The sequence below is a fragment of the Carcharodon carcharias genome (genome assembly GCF_017639515.1).
Source record: "Carcharodon carcharias isolate sCarCar2 chromosome 29 unlocalized genomic scaffold, sCarCar2.pri SUPER_29_unloc_19, whole genome shotgun sequence".
Lineage (NCBI taxonomy): Eukaryota > Metazoa > Chordata > Chondrichthyes > Lamniformes > Lamnidae > Carcharodon > Carcharodon carcharias.
The window spans coordinates 92,213-111,294 of NW_024470664.1; the positions used below are offsets into that span (position 1 = coordinate 92,213).

At 57.0% G+C, this 19,082-nt stretch overlaps 1 protein-coding gene across 1 annotated transcript in view; it reads right to left on the reverse strand.

The window, feature by feature from the left end:
- Positions 1-721: 721 nt before the first annotated feature.
- The window catches only part of LOC121274012 (sodium/potassium-transporting ATPase subunit alpha-3), a 225,470-nt gene continuing 207,109 nt past the window's right edge, over positions 722-19,082 (reverse strand). Inside the window, exons 19-23 of the mRNA XM_041181141.1 lie at positions 4,900-5,045; positions 4,095-4,225; positions 2,662-2,763; positions 1,697-1,788; positions 722-1,078 (exon numbers count right to left, since the gene is read on the reverse strand). Of these exons, the coding sequence (XP_041037075.1) occupies positions 1,050-1,078; positions 1,697-1,788; positions 2,662-2,763; positions 4,095-4,225; positions 4,900-5,045 (500 nt within the window). The 3' untranslated portion in view covers positions 722-1,049. The remainder of the gene's footprint in view (positions 1,079-1,696; positions 1,789-2,661; positions 2,764-4,094; positions 4,226-4,899; positions 5,046-19,082) is intronic.

Genomic DNA, 19,082 nt, shown 5'->3' on the forward strand with positions numbered 1-19,082 from the left:
CACTCTCTCTCTGCCCTCTTGCACGCTTTCTCAGCTCTCTTTCACTCTCTCTCTGCCCTCACTCTCTCTCTGCCCTCTCTCACCCTCTTTTCTGCCCTCTCTCACTCTCTCTCTACCCTCTCTCACTCTCTCTCTCTGCCCTCTCTCACTCTCTCTCTCTGCCCTCTCTCACTCTCTCTCTACCCTCTCTCACTCTCTCTCTCTGCGCTCTCTCACTCTCTCTCTGCCCTCTCTCACTCTCTCTCTCCGCCCTCTGTCACTCTCTCTCTCTGCGCTCTCTCACTCTCTCTCTGCCCTCTCTCACTCTCTCAGTGCCCTCTCTCACTCATCCCCCGCATCACTCTTCCCCCCCCACCTTGCTTTCTCTCTCCCTCGCTCCCCCCTCCTCTCTCTGCCTCTCCCTCATCCCCTTGCTTTCTCCCTCCCTCGCTCCCCCCCTCCTCGCTCTGCCTCTCCCTCATCCCCTTGCTTTCTCCCTCCCTCGCTCCCCCCCTCCTCTCTCTGCCTCTCCCTCATCCCCTTGCTTTCTCTGCTGCTCATTTTTCCAATCAAACTTCGATAATATGATGACAAAATAAAAAGACTGATGGTGGAGTCGGTGAGAGAGGGGAGACAGACTGCAAGAAATCCTGAGCTGCCCTCTTCCCACATGAGGAGGGCAGGCTTCGAAATGGGTAAATAAAAACTGAGCCTCAACCCCACCCCCTCCCCGCCCCCCCACCACCACCGGTCTCGCCGTGGGAACCAGTGATTTAATCCCCCTGTGGATGAGTTCGGCGGCCGTTGGAGACCCTGTTCCCCAAAGCCCCCGAGTAGGGGGAGCTTCTGGCGAACGGCTCCTCCACACAGCGGAGTGGGGAGAGTGGCAGAGAGGGGCCGCTTTCAGTGAGTGATGTGGGAGGGAGGTTGGTGATTCTGGGACGTGCCTCCCAGCCGGAGGCTGCTCTCGATGTGTTCTCCCATTCCTTTTAACAAGCCGGGCGGGGTCGGAGGTTGGAGGTGAAAGGGCGTGAACTGAGTGTGGCGGCAATGTTGAGGTGATAACACAATCAGTAGTAGGTTTCTCGTTCGACCCAACCTGGTGGAGGAGATCAAACAGAGAGGGGGAGTTAGACATTAACAATAGGATTCACGTACCACACACACTGACTCTCACTGGGGTACGTGTTCCACACACACTGAATCTCACTGGGGTACGTGTTCCACACACACTGACTCTCACTGGGGTACGTGTTCCACACACACTGACTCTCACTGGTGTACTGGTCCCACACACACACACTGACTCTCACTGGGGTATGGGTTCCACACACACTGACTCTCACTGGGGTACGGGTCCCACACACACTGACTCTCACTGGGGTACGGGTCCCACACACACTGACTCTCACTGGGGTACGGGTCCCACACACACTGACTCTCACTGGGGTACGGGTCCCACACACACTGACTCTCACTGGGGTACGGGTCCCACACACACTGACTCTCACTGGGGTACGGGTCCCACACACACTGACTCTCACTGGGGTACGGGTCCCACACACACTGACTCTCACTGGGGTACGGGTCCCACACACACTGACTCTCACTGGGGTACGGGTCCCACACACACTGACTCTCACTGGGGTACGGGTCCCACACACACTGACTCTCGCTGGGGTAAGGGTTCGGATTGTCAGTGCTGACTGGTCCTTACCTCCTGGGTTCCTGCGAAGGATGAGTTTGCGAATTTCGTCATAGACAAAGATCAGGAAGCTATAGGGAAAGGCACAAAACCACCAGTTTGGCCTGAGGGGGAGAGGGAGAGAGTTAGAGCAGGGAGTGACACTAACAGGCATTTACCTAACTCCCTCCACATCCACACAATGTCCCTAGCCCCAGGCTGCCAATGAAGTGGGATCACGTTTATAACATAGTAAACATGCAGCACGTTGTCCACTGCAAGTTTCAACGGAGTCGAATGGAATTAATGAGAGCAAATCTCCTTGTAATGATGGTGTTTGAGGATTAAAAGTGGGCCTGAAAACTGGGGGAGAATACAGCCTCTCATCCGGCCTCCACCATTCGGCCTTCTTCTACATACACCAGAGAGCCCAGACTCCATTTCAGTTTCACAGTGCGGCACTCCCTCAGTACTGACCCTCCGACAGTGCAGCACTCCCTCAGTACTGACCCTCTGACAGTGCAGCACTCCCTCAGTACTGACCCTCTGACAGTGCAGCACTCCCTCAGTACTGACCCTCTGACAGTGCAGCACTCCCTCAGTACTGACCCTCTGACAGTGCAGCACTCCCTCAGTACTGACCCTCTGACAGTGCAGCACTCCCTCAGTACTGACCCTCTGACAGTGCGGCACTCCCTCAGTACTGACCCTCTGACAGTGCAGCACTCCCTCAGTACTGACCCTCCGACAGTGCGGCACTCCCTTAGTACTGACCCTCTGACAGTGCAGCACTCCCTCAGTACTGACCCTCTGACAGTGCGGCACTCCCTCAGTACTGACCCTCCGACAGTGCGGCACTCCCTCAGTACTGACCCTCCGACAGTGCGGCACTCCCCCAGTGGGTGTGAAAGGGCCAGCATTAATCCCTCAGGCATTCCCCTATTGATGTAAAGGCCCTTCTGGGCAGAGTTCTGAGTGTGAGAAGGTCTGGCACTTACTTCAGAGGGTACATCCTGAGTGCTACATCCATCCCTGGACAGTATGAGAGTAATGCAGCCAGAGCAGTCTCCTCAAACAGGCCAAATATCAGGATCTTGTTCCTGGAAGAAAACAGGATGTTAATAATAGGGTTAAGGGTGAAGATGCAGTGCCTGTTCACTCTCTCTTCTGTTCCTCTCTCTCTCTCTCTCTCTCTCTCCAGCTTCCACTCTCTCAACTTCTGTCCCCGTCTCTCTCGATCTCTTTCACCCTGAGATGTAATACACCTTTAAGATCACATGATCTTAATAGCCAATAGCTGGGTGGTGCAGGTACACTGTTAGAGGGTCTTGAGTAAGACACTGAAGAGCGAAGAGAGAGTTTGGAGTTGAGTTTGTAAATAAACAGCCTGGTGTTATTCGAACCACAATCTCCGGATGTCCTCTGTCTCCGTACTGACTCACTCACCCCGACTAAAGCATGCAACCTGGATCCCTTATCACCATCAAAACAAAGGACTCTGGATCCAACAGGCCCTCTCTCTCTTTCGCTGCTGTTCCCTCCATCATTCCCCACATCTGTCTCTTGTTCTGTCTCTCTCGATGACTCGGTTTTTCAGTGTGCGTCTTCTTCTGCTTTTCTCTCACCAATTTTGGTCTCTATTGTCCTCTACTTCTCAGTCCCAATGTCCTTCTCAATCTCAGTCTCCCTTTCCCTCTGAGTCTCACTCCCCATCTCCCCCTCTCTCTCCCCGTACATCCCTCTGCCTCTCCGATTCTTCTTCTCTCTAAACCTCTATCCTTTTCTCTCTCTTTCAGACTCGCACTTTCACCTTCAGTCTCGCACTCAGAAATCATTCCCTCCAGTGACTGACTGCTCTCGCCTGGGCTACTTCTCCGACAGTGCAGCACTCCCTCAGTACTGACCCTCTGACAGTGCAGCACTCCCTCAGTACTGACCCTCTGACAGTGAAGCACTCCCTCAGTACTGACCCTCTGACAGTGCAGCGCTCCCTCAGTACTGATCCTCTGACAGTGCAGCACTCCCTCAGTACTGACCCTCTGACAGTGTGGCACTCCCTCAGTATTGACCCTCCGACAGTGCAGCACTCCCTCAGTACTGACCCTCTGACAGTGCAGCGCTCCCTCAGTACTGACCCTCTGACAGTGAAGCACTCCCTCAGTACTGACCCTCTGACAGTGCAGCGCTCCCTCAGTACTGATCCTCTGACAGTGCAGCACTCCCTCAGTACTGACCCTCTGACAGTGTGGCACTCCCTCAGTACTGACCCTCTGACAGTGCAGTATTCCCTCAGTACTGACCCTCTGACAGTGCAGCACTCCCTCAGTACTGACCCTCTGACAGTGCAGCACTCCCTCCGGCAGAGTAGCTTCCAGACCTGGGCACTCCCGGCCACAAGCACCCACACCCCCTGGCCGGTCTGCTGACTTACTTCATGCCTTGCTGGAATATGGAGTTCCTCCTGGTCTTACAGATCACCAGATCAGCCCATTGTACCACCACAATACTGACGAAGAAAGCTGTGTGGCAGGTAAATTCCACTATCTTCCGTTGTTCATATGTCTGTGAGGGAAGAGAAGGAAATTGCAGGAATAAGACAGATCTGAAAGAGACAGCCCAGAGTCACACATCACATCTATCAGCTCAAGGGTCTGTGAAGAGGAAGATCCATCAAACACTCCCAGGACAGGTACAGCACGGGGTTAGATACAGAGTAAAGCTCCCTCTACACTGTCCCCATCAAACACTCCCAGGACAGGTACAGCACGGGGTTAGATACAGAGTAAAGCTCCCTCTACACTGTCCCCATCAAACACTCCCAGGACAGGTACAGCACGGGGTTAGATACAGAGTAAAGCTCCCTCTACACTGTCCCCATCAAACACTCCCAGGACAGGTACAGCACGGGGTTAGATACAGAGTAAATCTCCCTCTACACTGTCCCCATCAAACACTCCCAGGACAGGTACAGCACGGGAATGGAGGGCCTGGGAAGGGAGAGATGAAGGAGGTGAGGGTGAGAGGGGGAGATTGGGAGCAGAGGGATGGGTGAGAAGAGAGCAAGAGGGAATTGAGAGGCTGGGTGAGGGGGTGGGGCCTGTGAGGAGGGTGGGGCTCATAAGGTGGTGGGGTCTATGAGGGGGCGTGGCCGATGAGGAAGTGTGGCCAGTGAGAGTGCCGGGACAGTGAAGGGGCGGGGCCGGTGAGGGGTCAGGCGGGGTCAGTCTGTCACTCACCCACTGCTGTCCGTAACTGTCCTCCAGGTCATTAACACTGCGATCGTCCCAGTGCAGCCGAATTCCCACCAGGTTCTTGGGGAGGAAGCCGTTCTCAGCCAGGATCACAAAATAGGCGAAGAATCCTCCCAGAGCCTGGATCATTCCTGAAGCATGGGAGACGGATTGTCAACCTGCTTCTGTCCCTCTCTCCATCTCTCACATTCCTTCTCCACCTCCACCCATCCCTCCCTCCCTCCCGCTATCCGAATATCCCTCTATCCATCGCCAAACCATCATCCCTCTCTCTGTCTCTCACATTCCTTCCCCACCTCCACCCATCCCTCCCTCGCTCCCGCTATCTGAATATCCCTCTGTCCATCGCCAAACCATCATCCCTCTCTCTGTCTCTCACATTCCTTCTCCACCTCCACCCATCCCTCCCTCCCTCCCGCTATCCGAATATCCCTCTATTCATCGCCAAACCATCATCCCTCTCTCTGTCTCTCACATTCCTTCTCCACCTCCATCCATCCCTCCCTCCCTCCCGCTATCCGAATATCCGTCTCTCCCTCCATCCCACTATCCATCTGTCCCTCCATCCATCGCTCTACCATCATCCCTCTCTCCGACTCTCACCATCCCTCTGTCTCTTCATCCCTCTAAGCGTCCAACCCTCCGTCCATGGTCCATCCATCTGCCCATCTCTCACCATCCCTCACGTCCTGACTCATCTCCCCTCAGTCCACCAATGAAAATACCTCACTCTGACCCCTGTCCTCTGACTCTCCAGTCACTCTGACCCCTGTCCTCTGACTCTCCAGTCACTCTGACCCCTGTCCTCTGACTCTCCAGTCACTCTGACCCCTGTCCTCTGACTCTCCAGTCACTCTGACCCCTGTCCTCTGACTCTCCAGTCACTCTGACCCCTGTCTCTCTCTCCTCAGTCACTCTGACCCCTGTCCTCTGACTCTCCAGTCACTCTGACCCCTGTCTCTCTCTCCTCAGTCACTCTGACCCCTGTCCTCTGACTCTCCAGTCACTCTGACCCCTGTCTCTCTCTCCTCAGTCACTCTGACCCCTGTCCTCTGACTCTCCAGTCACTCTGACCCCTGTCTCTCTCTCCTCAGTCACTCTGACCCCTGTCCTCTGACTCTCCAGTCACTCTGACCCCTGTCTCTCTCTCCTCAGTCACTCTGACCCCTGTCCCTCTCTCTCCTCAGTCACTCTGACCCCTGTCCCTCTCTCTCCTCAGTCACTCTGACCCCTGTCTCTCTCTCTCCTCAGTCACTCTGACCCCTGTCTCTCGCTCCCCGGTCACTCTGACCCCTGTCTCTCTCTCTCCTCAGTCACTCTGACCCCTGTCTCTCACTCCCCAGTCACTCTGACCCCTGTCTCTCTCTCTCCTCAGTCACTCTGACCCCTGTCTCTCTCTCCTCAGTCACTCTGACCCCTGTCTCTCTCTCCTCAGTCACTCTGACCCCTGTCTCTCTCACCGGTCACTCTGACCCCTGTCTCTCTCTCTCCTCAGTCACTCTGACCGCTGTCCTCTGACTCTCCAGTCACTCTGACCCCTGTCCTCTGACTCTCCAGTCACTCTGACCCCTGTCTCTCTCTCCTCAGTCACTCTGACCCCTGTCCTCTGACTCTCCAGTCACTCTGACCCCTGTCTCTCTCTCCTCAGTCACTCTGACCCCTGCCTCTGACTCTCCAGTCACTCTGACCCCTGTCTCTCTCTCCTCAGTCACTCTGACCCCTGTCCTCTGACTCTCCAGTCACTCTGACCCCTGTCTCTCTCTCCTCAGTCACTCTGACCGCTGTCCTCTGACTCTCCAGTCACTCTGACCCCTGTCTCTCTCTCCTCAGTCACTCTGACCCCTGTCCTCTGACTCTCCAGTCACTCTGACCCCTGTCTCTTTCTCCTCAGTCACTCTGACCCCTGTCCTCTGACTCTCCAGTCACTCTGACCCCTGTCTCTCTCTCCTCAGTCACTCTGACCCCTGTCCTCTGACTCTCCAGTCACTCTGACCCCTGTCCTCTGACTCTCCAGTCATTCTGACCCCTGTCTCTCTCTCCTCAGTCACTCTGACCCCTGTCCCTCTCTCTCCTCAGTCACTCTGACCCCTGTCCCTCTCTCTCCTCAGTCACTCTGACCCCTGTCACTCTCTCTCCTCAGTCACTCTGACCCCTGTCTCTCGCTCCCCGGTCACTCTGACCCCTGTCTCCCTCTCTCCTCAGTCACTCTGACCCCTGTCTCTCACTCCCCAGTCACTCTGACCCCTGTCTCTCTCTCTCCTCAGTCACTCTGACCCCTGTCTCTCTCTCTCCTCAGTCACTCTGACCCCTGTCTCTCTCTCCTCAGTCACTCTGACCCCTGTCTCTCTCTCCTCAGTCATTCTGACCCCTGTCTCTCTCTCCTCAGTCACTCTGACCCCTGTCTCTCTCACCGGTCACTCTGACCCCTGTCCCTCTCTCCTCAGTCACTCTGACCCCTGTCTCTCTCTCTCCTCAGTCACTCTGACCCCTGTCCTCTGACTCTCCAGTCACTCTGACCCCTGTCTCTCTCTCCTCAGTCACTCTGACCCCTGTCCTCTGACTCTCCAGTCACTCTGACCCCTGTCTCTCTCTCCTCAGTCACTCTGACCCCTGTCTCTCTCTCCTCAGTCACTCTGACCCCTGTCCTCTGACTCTCCAGTCACTCTGACCCCTGTCTCTCTCTCCTCAGTCACTCTGACCCCTGTCTCTCTCTCCTCAGTCACTCTGACCCCTGTCCTCTGACTCTCCAGTCACTCTGACCCCTGTCTCTCTCACCGGTCACTCTGACCCCTGTCCCTCTCTCCTCAGTCACTCTGACCCCTGTCTCTCTCTCCTCAGTCACTCTGACCCCTGTCTCTCACTCCCCAGTCACTCTGACCCATGTCTCTCCCTCTCCTCAGTCACTCTGACCCCTGTCTCTCACTCCCCAGTCACTCTGACCCCTGTGTCTCTCTCTCCTCAGTCACTCTGACCCCTGTCCTCTGACTCTCCAGTCACTCTGACCCCTGTCTCTCTCTCCTCAGTCACTCTGACCCCTGTCCTCTGACTCTCCAGTCACTCTGACCCCTGTCTCTCTCTCCTCAGTCACTCTGACCCCTGTCTCTCTCTCCTCAGTCACTCTGACCCCTGTCCTCTGACTCTCCAGTCACTCTGACCCCTGTCTCTCTCTCCTCAGTCACTCTGACCCCTGTCTCTTTCTCCTCAGTCACTCTGACCCCTGTCCTCTGACGCTCCAGTCACTCTGACCCCTGTCTCTTTCTCCTCAGTCACTCTGACCCCTGTCCTCTGACTCTCCAGTCACTCTGACCCCTGTCTATCTCTCCTCAGTCACTCTGACCCCTGTCCTCTGACTCTCCAGTCACTCTGACCCCTGTCCTCTGACTCTCCAGTCACTCTGACCCCTGTCTCTCTCTCCTCAGTCACTCTGACCCCTGTCCCTCTCTCTCCTCAGTCACTCTGACCCCTGTCCCTCTCTCTCCTCAGTCACTCTGACCCCTGTCTCTCTCTCTCTCCTCAGTCACTCTGACCCCTGTCTCTCGCTCCCCGGTCACTCTGACCCCTGTCTCCTTCTCTCCTCAGTCACTCTGACCCCTGTCTCTCACTCCCCAGTCACTCTGACCCCTGTCTCTCTCTCTCCTCAGTCACTCTGACCCCTGTCTCTCTCTCCTCAGTCACTCTGACCCCTGTCTCTCTTTCCTCAGTCACTCTGACCCCTGTCTCTCTCTCCTCAGTCACTCTGACCCCTGTCTCTCTCACCGGTCACTCTGACCCCTGTCCCTCTCTCCTCAGTCACTCTGACCCCTGTCTCTCTCTCTCCTCAGTCACTCTGACCCCTGTCTCTCACTCCCCAGTCACTCTGACCCCTGTCCTCTGACTCTCCAGTCACTCTGACCCCTGTCCTCTGACTCTCCAGTCACTCTGACCCCTGTCCTCTGACTCTCCAGTCACTCTGACCCCTGTCCTCTGACTCTCCAGTCACTCTGACCCCTGTCTCTCTCTCCTCACTCACTCTGACCCCTGTCCTCTGACTCTCCAGTCACTCTGACCCCTGTCTCTCTCTCCTCACTCACTCTGACCCCTGTCCTCTGACTCTCCAGTCACTCTGACCCCTGTCTCTCTCTCCTCAGTCACTCTGACCCCTGTCCTCTGACTCTCCAGTCACTCTGACCCCTGTCTCTCTCTCCTCATTCACTCTGACCCCTGTCCTCTGACTCTCCAGTCACTCTGACCCCTGTCTCTCTCTCCTCAGTCACTCTGACCCCTGTCCTCTGACTCTCCAGTCACTCTGACCCCTGTCTCTCTCTCCTCAGTCACTCTGACCCCTGTCCTCTGACTCTCCAGTCACTCTGACCCCTGTCTCTCTCTCCTCAGTCACTCTGACCCCTGTCCCTCTCTCTCCTCAGTCACTCTGACCCCTGTCCCTCTCTCTCCTCAGTCACTCTGACCCCTGTCTCTCTCTCTCCTCAGTCACTCTGACCCCTGTCTCTCTCTCCTCACTCACTCTGACCCCTGTCTCTCTCTCCTCAGTCACTCTGACCCCTGTCCTCTGACTCTCCAGTCACTCTGACCCCTGTCCTCTGACTCTCCAGTCACTCTGACCCCTGTCTCTCTCTCCTCAGTCACTCTGACCCCTGTCCTCTGACTCTCCAGTCACTCTGACCCCTGTCTCTCTCTCCTCAGTCACTCTGACCCCTGTCCTCTGACTCTCCAGTCACTCTGACCCCTGTCTCTCTCTCCTCAGTCACTCTGACCCCTGTCCTCTGACTCTCCAGTCACTCTGACCCCTGTCTCTCTCTCCTCAGTCACTCTGACCCCTGTCCCTCTCTCTCCTCAGTCACTCTGACCCCTGTCCCTCTCTCTCCTCAGTCACTCTGACCCCTGTCTCTCTCTCTCCTCAGTCACTCTGACCCCTGTCTCTCTCTCCTCACTCACTCTGACCCCTGTCTCTCTCTCCTCAGTCACTCTGACCCCTGTCCTCTGACTCTCCAGTCACTCTGACCCCTGTCCTCTGACTCTCCAGTCACTCTGACCCCTGTCTCTCTCTCCTCAGTCACTCTGACCCCTGTCCTCTGACTCTCCAGTCACTCTGACCCCTGTCTCTCTCTCCTCAGTCACTCTGACCCCTGTCCTCTGACTCTCCAGTCACTCTGACCCCTGTCTCTTACTCCTCAGTCACTCTGACCCCTGTCCTCTGACTCTCCAGTCACTCTGACCCCTGTCACTCTCTCCTCAGTCACTCTGACCCCTGTCTCTCTCACCGGTCACTCTGACCCCTGTCCCTCTCTCCTCAGTCACTCTGACCCCTGTCCTCTGACTCTCCAGTCACTCTGACCCCTGTCTCTCTCTCCTCAGTCACTCTGACCCCTGTCCTCTGACTCTCCAGTCACTCTGACCCCTGTCTCTTTCTCCTCAGTCACTCTGACCCCTGTCCTCTGACTCTCCAGTCACTCTGACCCCTGTCACTCTCTCCTCAGTCACTCTGAACCCTGTCTCTCTCACCGGTCACTCTGACCCCTGTCACTCTCTCACTGGTCACTCTGACCCCTGTCTCTCTCTCCTCAGTCACTCTGACCCCTGTCTCTCACTCCCCGGTCACTCTGACCCCTGTCACTCTGACCCCTGTCACTCTGACCCCTGTCACTCTCTCACCGGTCACTCTGACCCCTGTCTCTCTCTCTCCTCAGTCACTCTGACCCCTGTCTCTCACTCCCCGGTCACTCTGACCCCTGTCACTCTGACCCCTGTCACTCTGACCCCTGTCACTCTCTCACCGGTCACTCTGACCCCTGTCTCTCTCTCTCCTCAGTCACTCTGACCCCTGTCTCTCTCTCCTCAGTCACTCTGACCCCTGTCTCTCTCTCTCCTCAGTCACTCTGACCCCTGTCACTCTCTCACCGGTCACTCTGACCCCTGTCTCTTTCTCCTCAGTCACTCTGACCCCTGTCACTCTCTCACCGGTCACTCTGACCCCTGTCTCTCACTCCCCAGTCACTCTGACCCCTGTCTCTCACTCCCCGGTCACTCTGACCCCTGTCACTCTCTCACCGGTCACTCTGACCCCTGTCTCTCTCTCCTCAGTCACTCTGACACCTGTCTCTCACTCCCCGGTCACTCTGACCCCTGTCACTCTCTCCCCGGTCACTCTGACCCCTGTCCCTCTCTCTCCTCAGTCACTCTGACCCCTGTCTCTCTCTCTCCTCAGTCACTCTGACTCCTGTCTCTCTCTCCTCAGTCACTCTGACCCCTGTCATTCTCTCACCGGTCACTCTGACCCCTGTCTCTCACTCCCCGGTCACTCTGACCCCTGTCTCTCACTCCCCGGTCACTCTGACCCCTGTCTCTCTCTCCTCAGTCACTCTGACCCCTGTCTCTCACTCCCCGGTCTCTCTGACCCCTGTCTCTCTCTCCTCAGTCACTCTGACCCCTGTCCTCTGACTCTCCAGTCACTCTGACCCCTGTCTCTCTCTCCTCAGTCACTCTGACCCCTGTCCTCTGACTCTCCAGTCACTCTGACCCCTGTCTCTCTCTCCTCAGTCACTCTGACCCCTGTCCCTCTCTCTCCTCAGTCACTCTGACCCCTGTCCCTCTCTCTCCTCAGTCACTCTGACCCCTGTCTCTCTCTCTCCTCAGTCACTCTGACCCCTGTCTCTCGCTCCCCGGTCACTCTGACCCCTGTCTCTCTCTCTCCTCAGTCACTCTGACCCCTGTCTCTCTCTCCTCAGTCACTCTGACCCCTGTCTCTCTCTCCTCAGTCACTCTGACCCCTGTCTCTCTCTCCTCAGTCACTCTGACCCCTGTCTCTCTCACCGGTCACTCTGACCCCTGTCCCTCTCTCTCCTCAGTCACTCTGACCCCTGTCCTCTGACTCTCCAGTCACTCTGACCCCTGTCCTCTGACTCTCCAGTCACTCTGACCCCTGTCTCTCTCTCCTCAGTCACTCTGACCCCTGTCCTCTGACTCTCCAGTCACTCTGACCCCTGTCTCTCTCTCCTCAGTCACTCTGACCCCTGTCCTCTGACTCTCCAGTCACTCTGACCCCTGTCTCTCTCTCCTCAGTCACTCTGACCCCTGTCCTCTGACTCTCCAGTCACTCTGACCCCTGTCCTCTGACTCTCCAGTCACTCTGACCCCTGTCTCTCTCTCCTCAGTCACTCTGACCCCTGTCCCTCTCTCTCCTCAGTCACTCTGACCCCTGTCCCTCTCTCTCCTCAGTCACTCTGACCCCTGTCACTCTCTCTCCTCAGTCACTCTGACCCCTGTCTCTCGCTCCCCGGTCACTCTGACCCCTGTCTCCCTCTCTCCTCAGTCACTCTGACCCCTGTCTCTCACTCCCCAGTCACTCTGACCCCTGTCTCTCTCTCTCCTCAGTCACTCTGACCCCTGTCTCTCTCTCCTCAGTCACTCTGACCCCTGTCTCTCTCTCCTCAGTCATTCTGACCCCTGTCTCTCTCTCCTCAGTCACTCTGACCCCTGTCTCTCTCACCGGTCACTCTGACCCCTGTCCCTCTCTCCTCAGTCACTCTGACCCCTGTCTCTCTCTCTCCTCAGTCACTCTGACCCCTGTCTCTCACTCCCCAGTCACTCTGACCCCTGTCTCTCCCTCTCCTCAGTCACTCTGACCCCTGTCTCTCACTCCCCAGTCACTCTGACCCCTGTCTCTCTCTCTCCTCAGTCACTCTGACCCCTGTCCTCTGACTCTCCAGTCACTCTGACCCCTGTCTCTCTCTCCTCAGTCACTCTGACCCCTGTCCTCTGACTCTCCAGTCACTCTGACCCCTGTCTCTCTCTCCTCAGTCACTCTGACCCCTGTCTCTCTCTCCTCAGTCACTCTGACCCCTGTCCTCTGACTCTCCAGTCACTCTGACCCCTGTCTCTCTCTCCTCAGTCACTCTGACCCCTGTCCTCTGACTCTCCAGTCACTCTGACCCCTGTCACTCTCTCCTCAGTCACTCTGACCCCTGTCTCTCTCACCGGTCACTCGGACCCCTGTCCCTCTCTCCTCAGTCACTCTGACCCCTGTCACTCTCTCACCGGTCACTCTGACCCCTGTCTCTCACTCCCCAGTCACTCTGACCCCTGTCTCTCACTCCCCGGTCACTCTGACCCCTGTCACTCTCTCACTGGTCACTCTGACCCCTGTCTCTCTCTCTCCTCAGTCACTCTGACCCCTGTCTCTCACTCCCCGGTCACTCTGACCCCTGTCACTCTGACCCCTGTCACTCTGACCCCTGTCACTCTCTCACCGGTCACTCTGACCCCTGTCTCTCTCTCTCCTCAGTCACTCTGACCCCTGTCTCTCACTCCCCGGTCACTCTGACCCCTGTCACTCTGACCCCTGTCACTCTGACCCCTGTCACTCTGACCCCTGTCACTCTCTCACCGGTCACTCTGACCCCTGTCTCTCTCTCTCCTCAGTCACTCTGACCCCTGTCTCTCTCTCTCCTCAGTCACTCTGACCCCTGTCTCTCTCTCTCCTCAGTCACTCTGACCCCTGTCACTCTCTCACCGGTCACTCTGACCCCTGTCTCTTTCTCCTCAGTCACTCTGACCCCTGTCACTCTCTCACCGGTCACTCTGACCCCTGTCTCTCACTCCCCAGTCACTCTGACCCCTGTCTCTCACTCCCCGGTCACTCTGACCCCTGTCACTCTCTCACCGGTCACTCTGACCCCTGTCTCTCTCTCCGCAGTCACTCTGACCCCTGTCTCTCACTCCCCGGTCACTCTGACCCCTGTCACTCTCTCACCGGTCACTCTGACCCCTGTCCTCTCTCTCCTCAGTCACTCTGACCCCTGTCTCTCTCTCCTCAGTCACTCTGACCCCTGTCTCTCACTCCCCAGTCACTCTGACCCCTGTCTCTCCCTCTCCTCAGTCACTCTGACCCCTGTCTCTCACTCCCCAGTCACTCTGACCCCTGTCTCTCTCTCTCCTCAGTCACTCTGACCCCTGTCCTCTGACTCTCCAGTCACTCTGACCCCTGTCTCTCTCTCCTCAGTCACTCTGACCCCTGTCCTCTGACTCTCCAGTCACTCTGACCCCTGTCTCTCTCTCCTCAGTCACTCTGACCCCTGTCTCTCTCTCCTCAGTCACTCTGACCCCTGTCCTCTGACTCTCCAGTCACTCTGACCCCTGTCTCTCTCTCCTCAGTCACTCTGACCCCTGTCTCTTTCTCCTCAGTCACTCTGACCCCTGTCCTCTGACTCTCCAGTCACTCTGACCCCTGTCTCTTTCTCCTCAGTCACTCTGACCCCTGTCCTCTGACTCTCCAGTCACTCTGACCCCTGTCTCTCTCTCCTCAGTCACTCTGACCCCTGTCCTCTGACTCTCCAGTCACTCTGACCCCTGTCCTCTGACTCTCCAGTCACTCTGACCCCTGTCTCTCTCTCCTCAGTTACTCTGACCCCTGTCCCTCTCTCTCCTCAGTCACTCTGACCCCTGTCCCTCTCTCTCCTCAGTCACTCTGACCCCTGTCTCTCGCTCCCCGGTCACTCTGACCCCTGTCTCCCTCTCTCCTCAGTCACTCTGACCCCTGTCTCTCACTCCCCAGTCACTCTGACCCCTGTCTCTCTCTCTCCTCAGTCACTCTGACCCCTGTCTCTCTCTCCTCAGTCACTCTGACTCCTGTCTCTCTCTCCTCAGTCACTCTGACCCCTGTCTCTCTCTCCTCAGTCACTCTGACCCCTGTCCCTCTCTCCTCAGTCACTCTGACCCCTGTCTCTCACTCCCCAGTCACTCTGACCCCTGTCCTCTGACTCTCCAGTCACTCTGACCCCTGTCCTCTGACTCTCCAGTCACTCTGACCCCTGTCCTCTGACTCTCCAGTCACTCTGACCCCTGTCTCTCCCTCCTCAGTCACTCTGACCCCTGTCCTCTGACTCTCCAGTCACTCTGACCCCTGTCTCTCTCTCCTCACTCACTCTGACCCCTGTCCTCTGACTCTCCAGTCACTCTGACCCCTGTCTCTCTCTCCTCAGTCACTCTGACCCCTGTCCTCTGACTCTCCAGTCACTCTGACCCCTGTCTCTCTCTCCTCAGTCACTCTGACCCCTGTCCTCTGACTCTCCAGTCACTCTGACCCCTGTCTCTCTCTCCTCAGTCACTCTGACCCCTGTCCTCTGACTCTCCAGTCACTCTGACCCCTGTCTCTCTCTCCTCAGTCACTCTGACCCCTGTCCTCTGACTCTCCAGTCACTCTGACCCCTGTCTCTCTCTCCTCAGTCACTCTGACCCCTGTCCGCTGACTCTCCAGTCACTCTGACCCCTGTCTCTCTCTCCTCAGTCACTCTGACCCCTGTCTCTCTCTCCTCAGTCACTCTGACCCCTGTCCTCTGACTCTCCAGTCACTCTGACCCCTGTCTCTCTCTCCTCAGTCACTCTGACCCCTGTCTCTTTCTCCTCAGTCACTCTGACCCCTGTCCTCTGACTCTCCAGTCACTCTGACCCCTGTCTCTTTCTCCTCAGTCACTCTGACCCCTGTCCTCTGACTCTCCAGTCACTCTGACCCCTGTCTATCTCTCCTCAGTCACTCTGACCCCTGTCCTCTGACTCTCCAGTCACTCTGACCCCTGTCCTCTGACTCTCCAGTCACTCTGACCCCTGTCTCTCTCTCCTCAGTCACTCTGACCCCTGTCCCTCTCTCTCCTCAGTCACTCTGACCCCTGTCCCTCTCTCTCCTCAGTCACTCTGACCCCTGTCTCTCTCTCTCTCCTCAGTCACTCTGACCCCTGTCTCTCGCTCCCCGGTCACTCTGACCCCTGTCTCCTTCTCTCCTCAGTCACTCTGACCCCTGTCTCTCACTCCCCAGTCACTCTGACCCCTGTCTCTCTCTCTCCTCAGTCACTCTGACCCCTGTCTCTCTCTCCTCAGTCACTCTGACCCCTGTCTCTCTTTCCGCAGTCACTCTGACCCCTGTCTCTCTCTCCTCAGTCACTCTGACCCCTGTCTCTCTCACCGGTCACTCTGACCCCTGTCCCTCTCTCCTCAGTCACTCTGACCCCTGTCTCTCTCTCTCCTCAGTCACTCTGACCCCTGTCTCTCACTCCCCAGTCACTCTGACCCCTGTCCTCTGACTCTCCAGTCACTCTGACCCCTGTCCTCTGACTCTCCAGTCACTCTGACCCCTGTCCTCTGACTCTCCAGTCACTCTGACCCCTGTTCTCTGACTCTCCAGTCACTCTGACCCCTGTCTCTCTCTCCTCACTCACTCTGACCCATGTCCTCTGACTCTCCAGTCACTCTGACCCCTGTCTCTCTCTCCTCAGTCACTCTGACCCCTGTCCTCTGACTCTCCAGTCACTCTGACCCCTGTCTCTCTCTCCTCAGTCACTCTGACCCCTGTCCTCTGACTCTCCAGTCACTCTGACCCCTGTCTCTCTCTCCTCAGTCACTCTGACCCCTGTCTCTCTCTCCTCAGTCACTCTGACCCCTGTCCCTCTCTCTCCTCAGTCACTCTGACCCCTGTCTCTCTCTCTCCTCAGTCACTCTGACCCCTGTCTCTCTCTCCTCAGTCACTCTGACCCCTGTATCTCTCTCCTCAGTCACTCTGACCCCTGTCTCTCTCACCGGTCACTCTGACCCCTGTCCCTCTCTCTCCTCAGTCACTCTGACCCCTGTCCTCTGACTCTCCAGTCACTCTGACCCCTGTCCTCTGACTCTCCAGTCACTCTGACCCCTGTCTCTCTCTCCTCAGTCACTCTGACCCCTGTCCTCTGACTCTCCAGTCACTCTGACCCCTGTCTCTCTCTCCTCAGTCACTCTGACCCCTGTCCTCTGACTCTCCAGTCACTCTGACCCCTGTCTCTCTCTCCTCAGTCACTCTGACCCCTGTCCTCTGACTCTCCAGTCACTCTGACCCCTGTCTCTCTCTCCTCAGTCACTCTGACCCCTGTCCTCTGACTCTCCAGTCACTCTGACCCCTGTCTCTTTCTCCTCAGTCACTCTGACCCCTGTCCTCTGACTCTCCAGTCACTCTGATCCCTGTCACTCTCTCCTCAGTCACTCTGACCCCTGTCTCTCTCACCGGTCACTCGGACCCCTGTCCCTCTCTCCTCAGTCACTCTGACCCCTGTCACTCTCTCACCGGTCACTCTGACCCCTGTCTCTCACTCCCCAGTCACTCTGACCCCTGTCTCTCACTCCCCGGTCACTCTGACCCCTGTCACTCTCTCACTGGTCACTCTGACCCCTGTCTCTCTCTCTCCTCAGTCACTCTGACCCCTGTCTCTCACTCCCCGGTCACTCTGACCCCTGTCACTCTGACCCCTGTCACTCTGACCCCTGTCACTCTCTCACCGGTCACTCTGACCCCTGTCTCTCTCTCTCCTCAGTCACTCTGACCCCTGTCTCTCACTCCCCGGTCACTCTGACCCCTGTCACTCTGACCCCTGTCACTCTGACCCCTGTCACTCTGACCCCTGTCACTCTCTCACCGGTCACTCTGACCCCTGTCTCTCTCTCTCCTCAGTCACTCTGACCCCTGTCTCTCTCTCCTCAGTCACTCTGACCCCTGTCTCTCTCTCTCCTCAGTCACTCTGACCCCTGTCACTCTCTCACCGGTCACTCTGACCCCTGTCTCTTTCTCCTCAGTCACTCTGACCCCTGTCACTCTCTCACCGGTCACTCTGACCCCTGTCTCTCACTCCCCAGTCAGTCTGACCCCTGTCTCTCACTCCCCGGTCACTCTGACCCCTGTCACTCTCTCACCGGTCACTCTGACCCCTGTCTCTCTCTCCTCAGTCACTCTGACCCCTGTCTCTCACTCCCCGGTCACTCTGACCCCTGTCACTCTCTCACCGGTCACTCTGACCCCTGTCCCTCTCTCTCCTCAGTCACTCTGACCCCTGTCTCTCTCTCTCCTCAGTCACTCTGACTCCTGTCTCTCTCTCCTCAGTCACTCTGACCCCTGTCATTCTCTCACCGGTCACTCTGACCCCTGTCTCTCACTCCCCGGTCACTCTGACCCCTGTCTCTCACTCCCCGGTCACTCTGACCCCTGTCTCTCTCTCCTCAGTCACTCTGACCCCTGTCTCTCACTCCCCGGTCTCTCTGACCCCTGTCTCTCTCTCCTCAGTCACTCTGACCCCTGTCCTCTGACTCTCCAGTCACTCTGACCCCTGTCTCTCTCTCCTCAGTCACTCTGACCCCTGTCCTCTGACTCTCCAGTCACTCTGACCCCTGTCTCTCTCTCCTCAGTCACTCTGACCCCTGTCCTCTGACTCTCCAGTCACTCTGACCCCTGTCTCTCTCTCCTCAGTCACTCTGACCCCTGTCCCTCTCTCTCCTCAGTCACTCTGACCCCTGTCCCTCTCTCTCCTCAGTCACTCTGACCCCTGTCTCTCTCTCTCCTCAGTCACTCTGACCCCTGTCTCTCACTCCCCAGTCACTCTGACCCCTGTCTCTCTCTCTCCTCAGTCACTCTGACCCCTGTCTCTCTCTCCTCAGTCACTCTGACCCCTGTCTCTCTCTCCTCAGTCACTCTGACCCCTGTCTCTCTCTCCTCAGTCACTCTGACCCCTGTCTCTCTCACCGGTCACTCTGACCCCTGTCCCTCTCTCTCCTCAGTCACTCTGACCCCTGTCCTCTGACTCTCCAGTCACTCTGACCCCTGTCCTCTGACTCTCCAGTCACTCTGACCCCTGTCTCTCTCTCCTCAGTCACTCTGACCCCTGTCCTCTGACTCTCCAGTCACTCTGACCCCTGTCTCTCTCTCCTCAGTCACTCTGACCCCTGTCCTCTGACTCTCCAGTCACTCTGACCCCTGTCTCTCTCTCCTCAGTCACTCTGACCCCTGTCCTCTGACTCTCCAGTCACTCTGACCCCTGTCTCTCTCTCCTCAGTCACTCTGACCCCTGTCCTCTGACTCTCCAGTCACTCTGACCCCTGTCTCTCTCTCCTCAGTCAAACTGACCCCTGTCCTCTGACTCTCCAGTCACTCTGACCCCTGTCTCTTTCTCCTCAGTCACTCTGACCCCGGTCCTCTGACTCTCCAGTCACTCTGACCCCTGTCTCTCTCTCCTCAGTCACTCTGACCCCTGTCCTCTGACTCTCCAGTCACTCTGACCCCTGTCCTCTGACTCTCCAGTCACTCTGACCCCTGTCTCTCTCTCCTCAGTCACTCTGACCCCTGTCCCTCTCTCTCCTCAGTCACTCTGACCCCTGTCCCTCTCTCT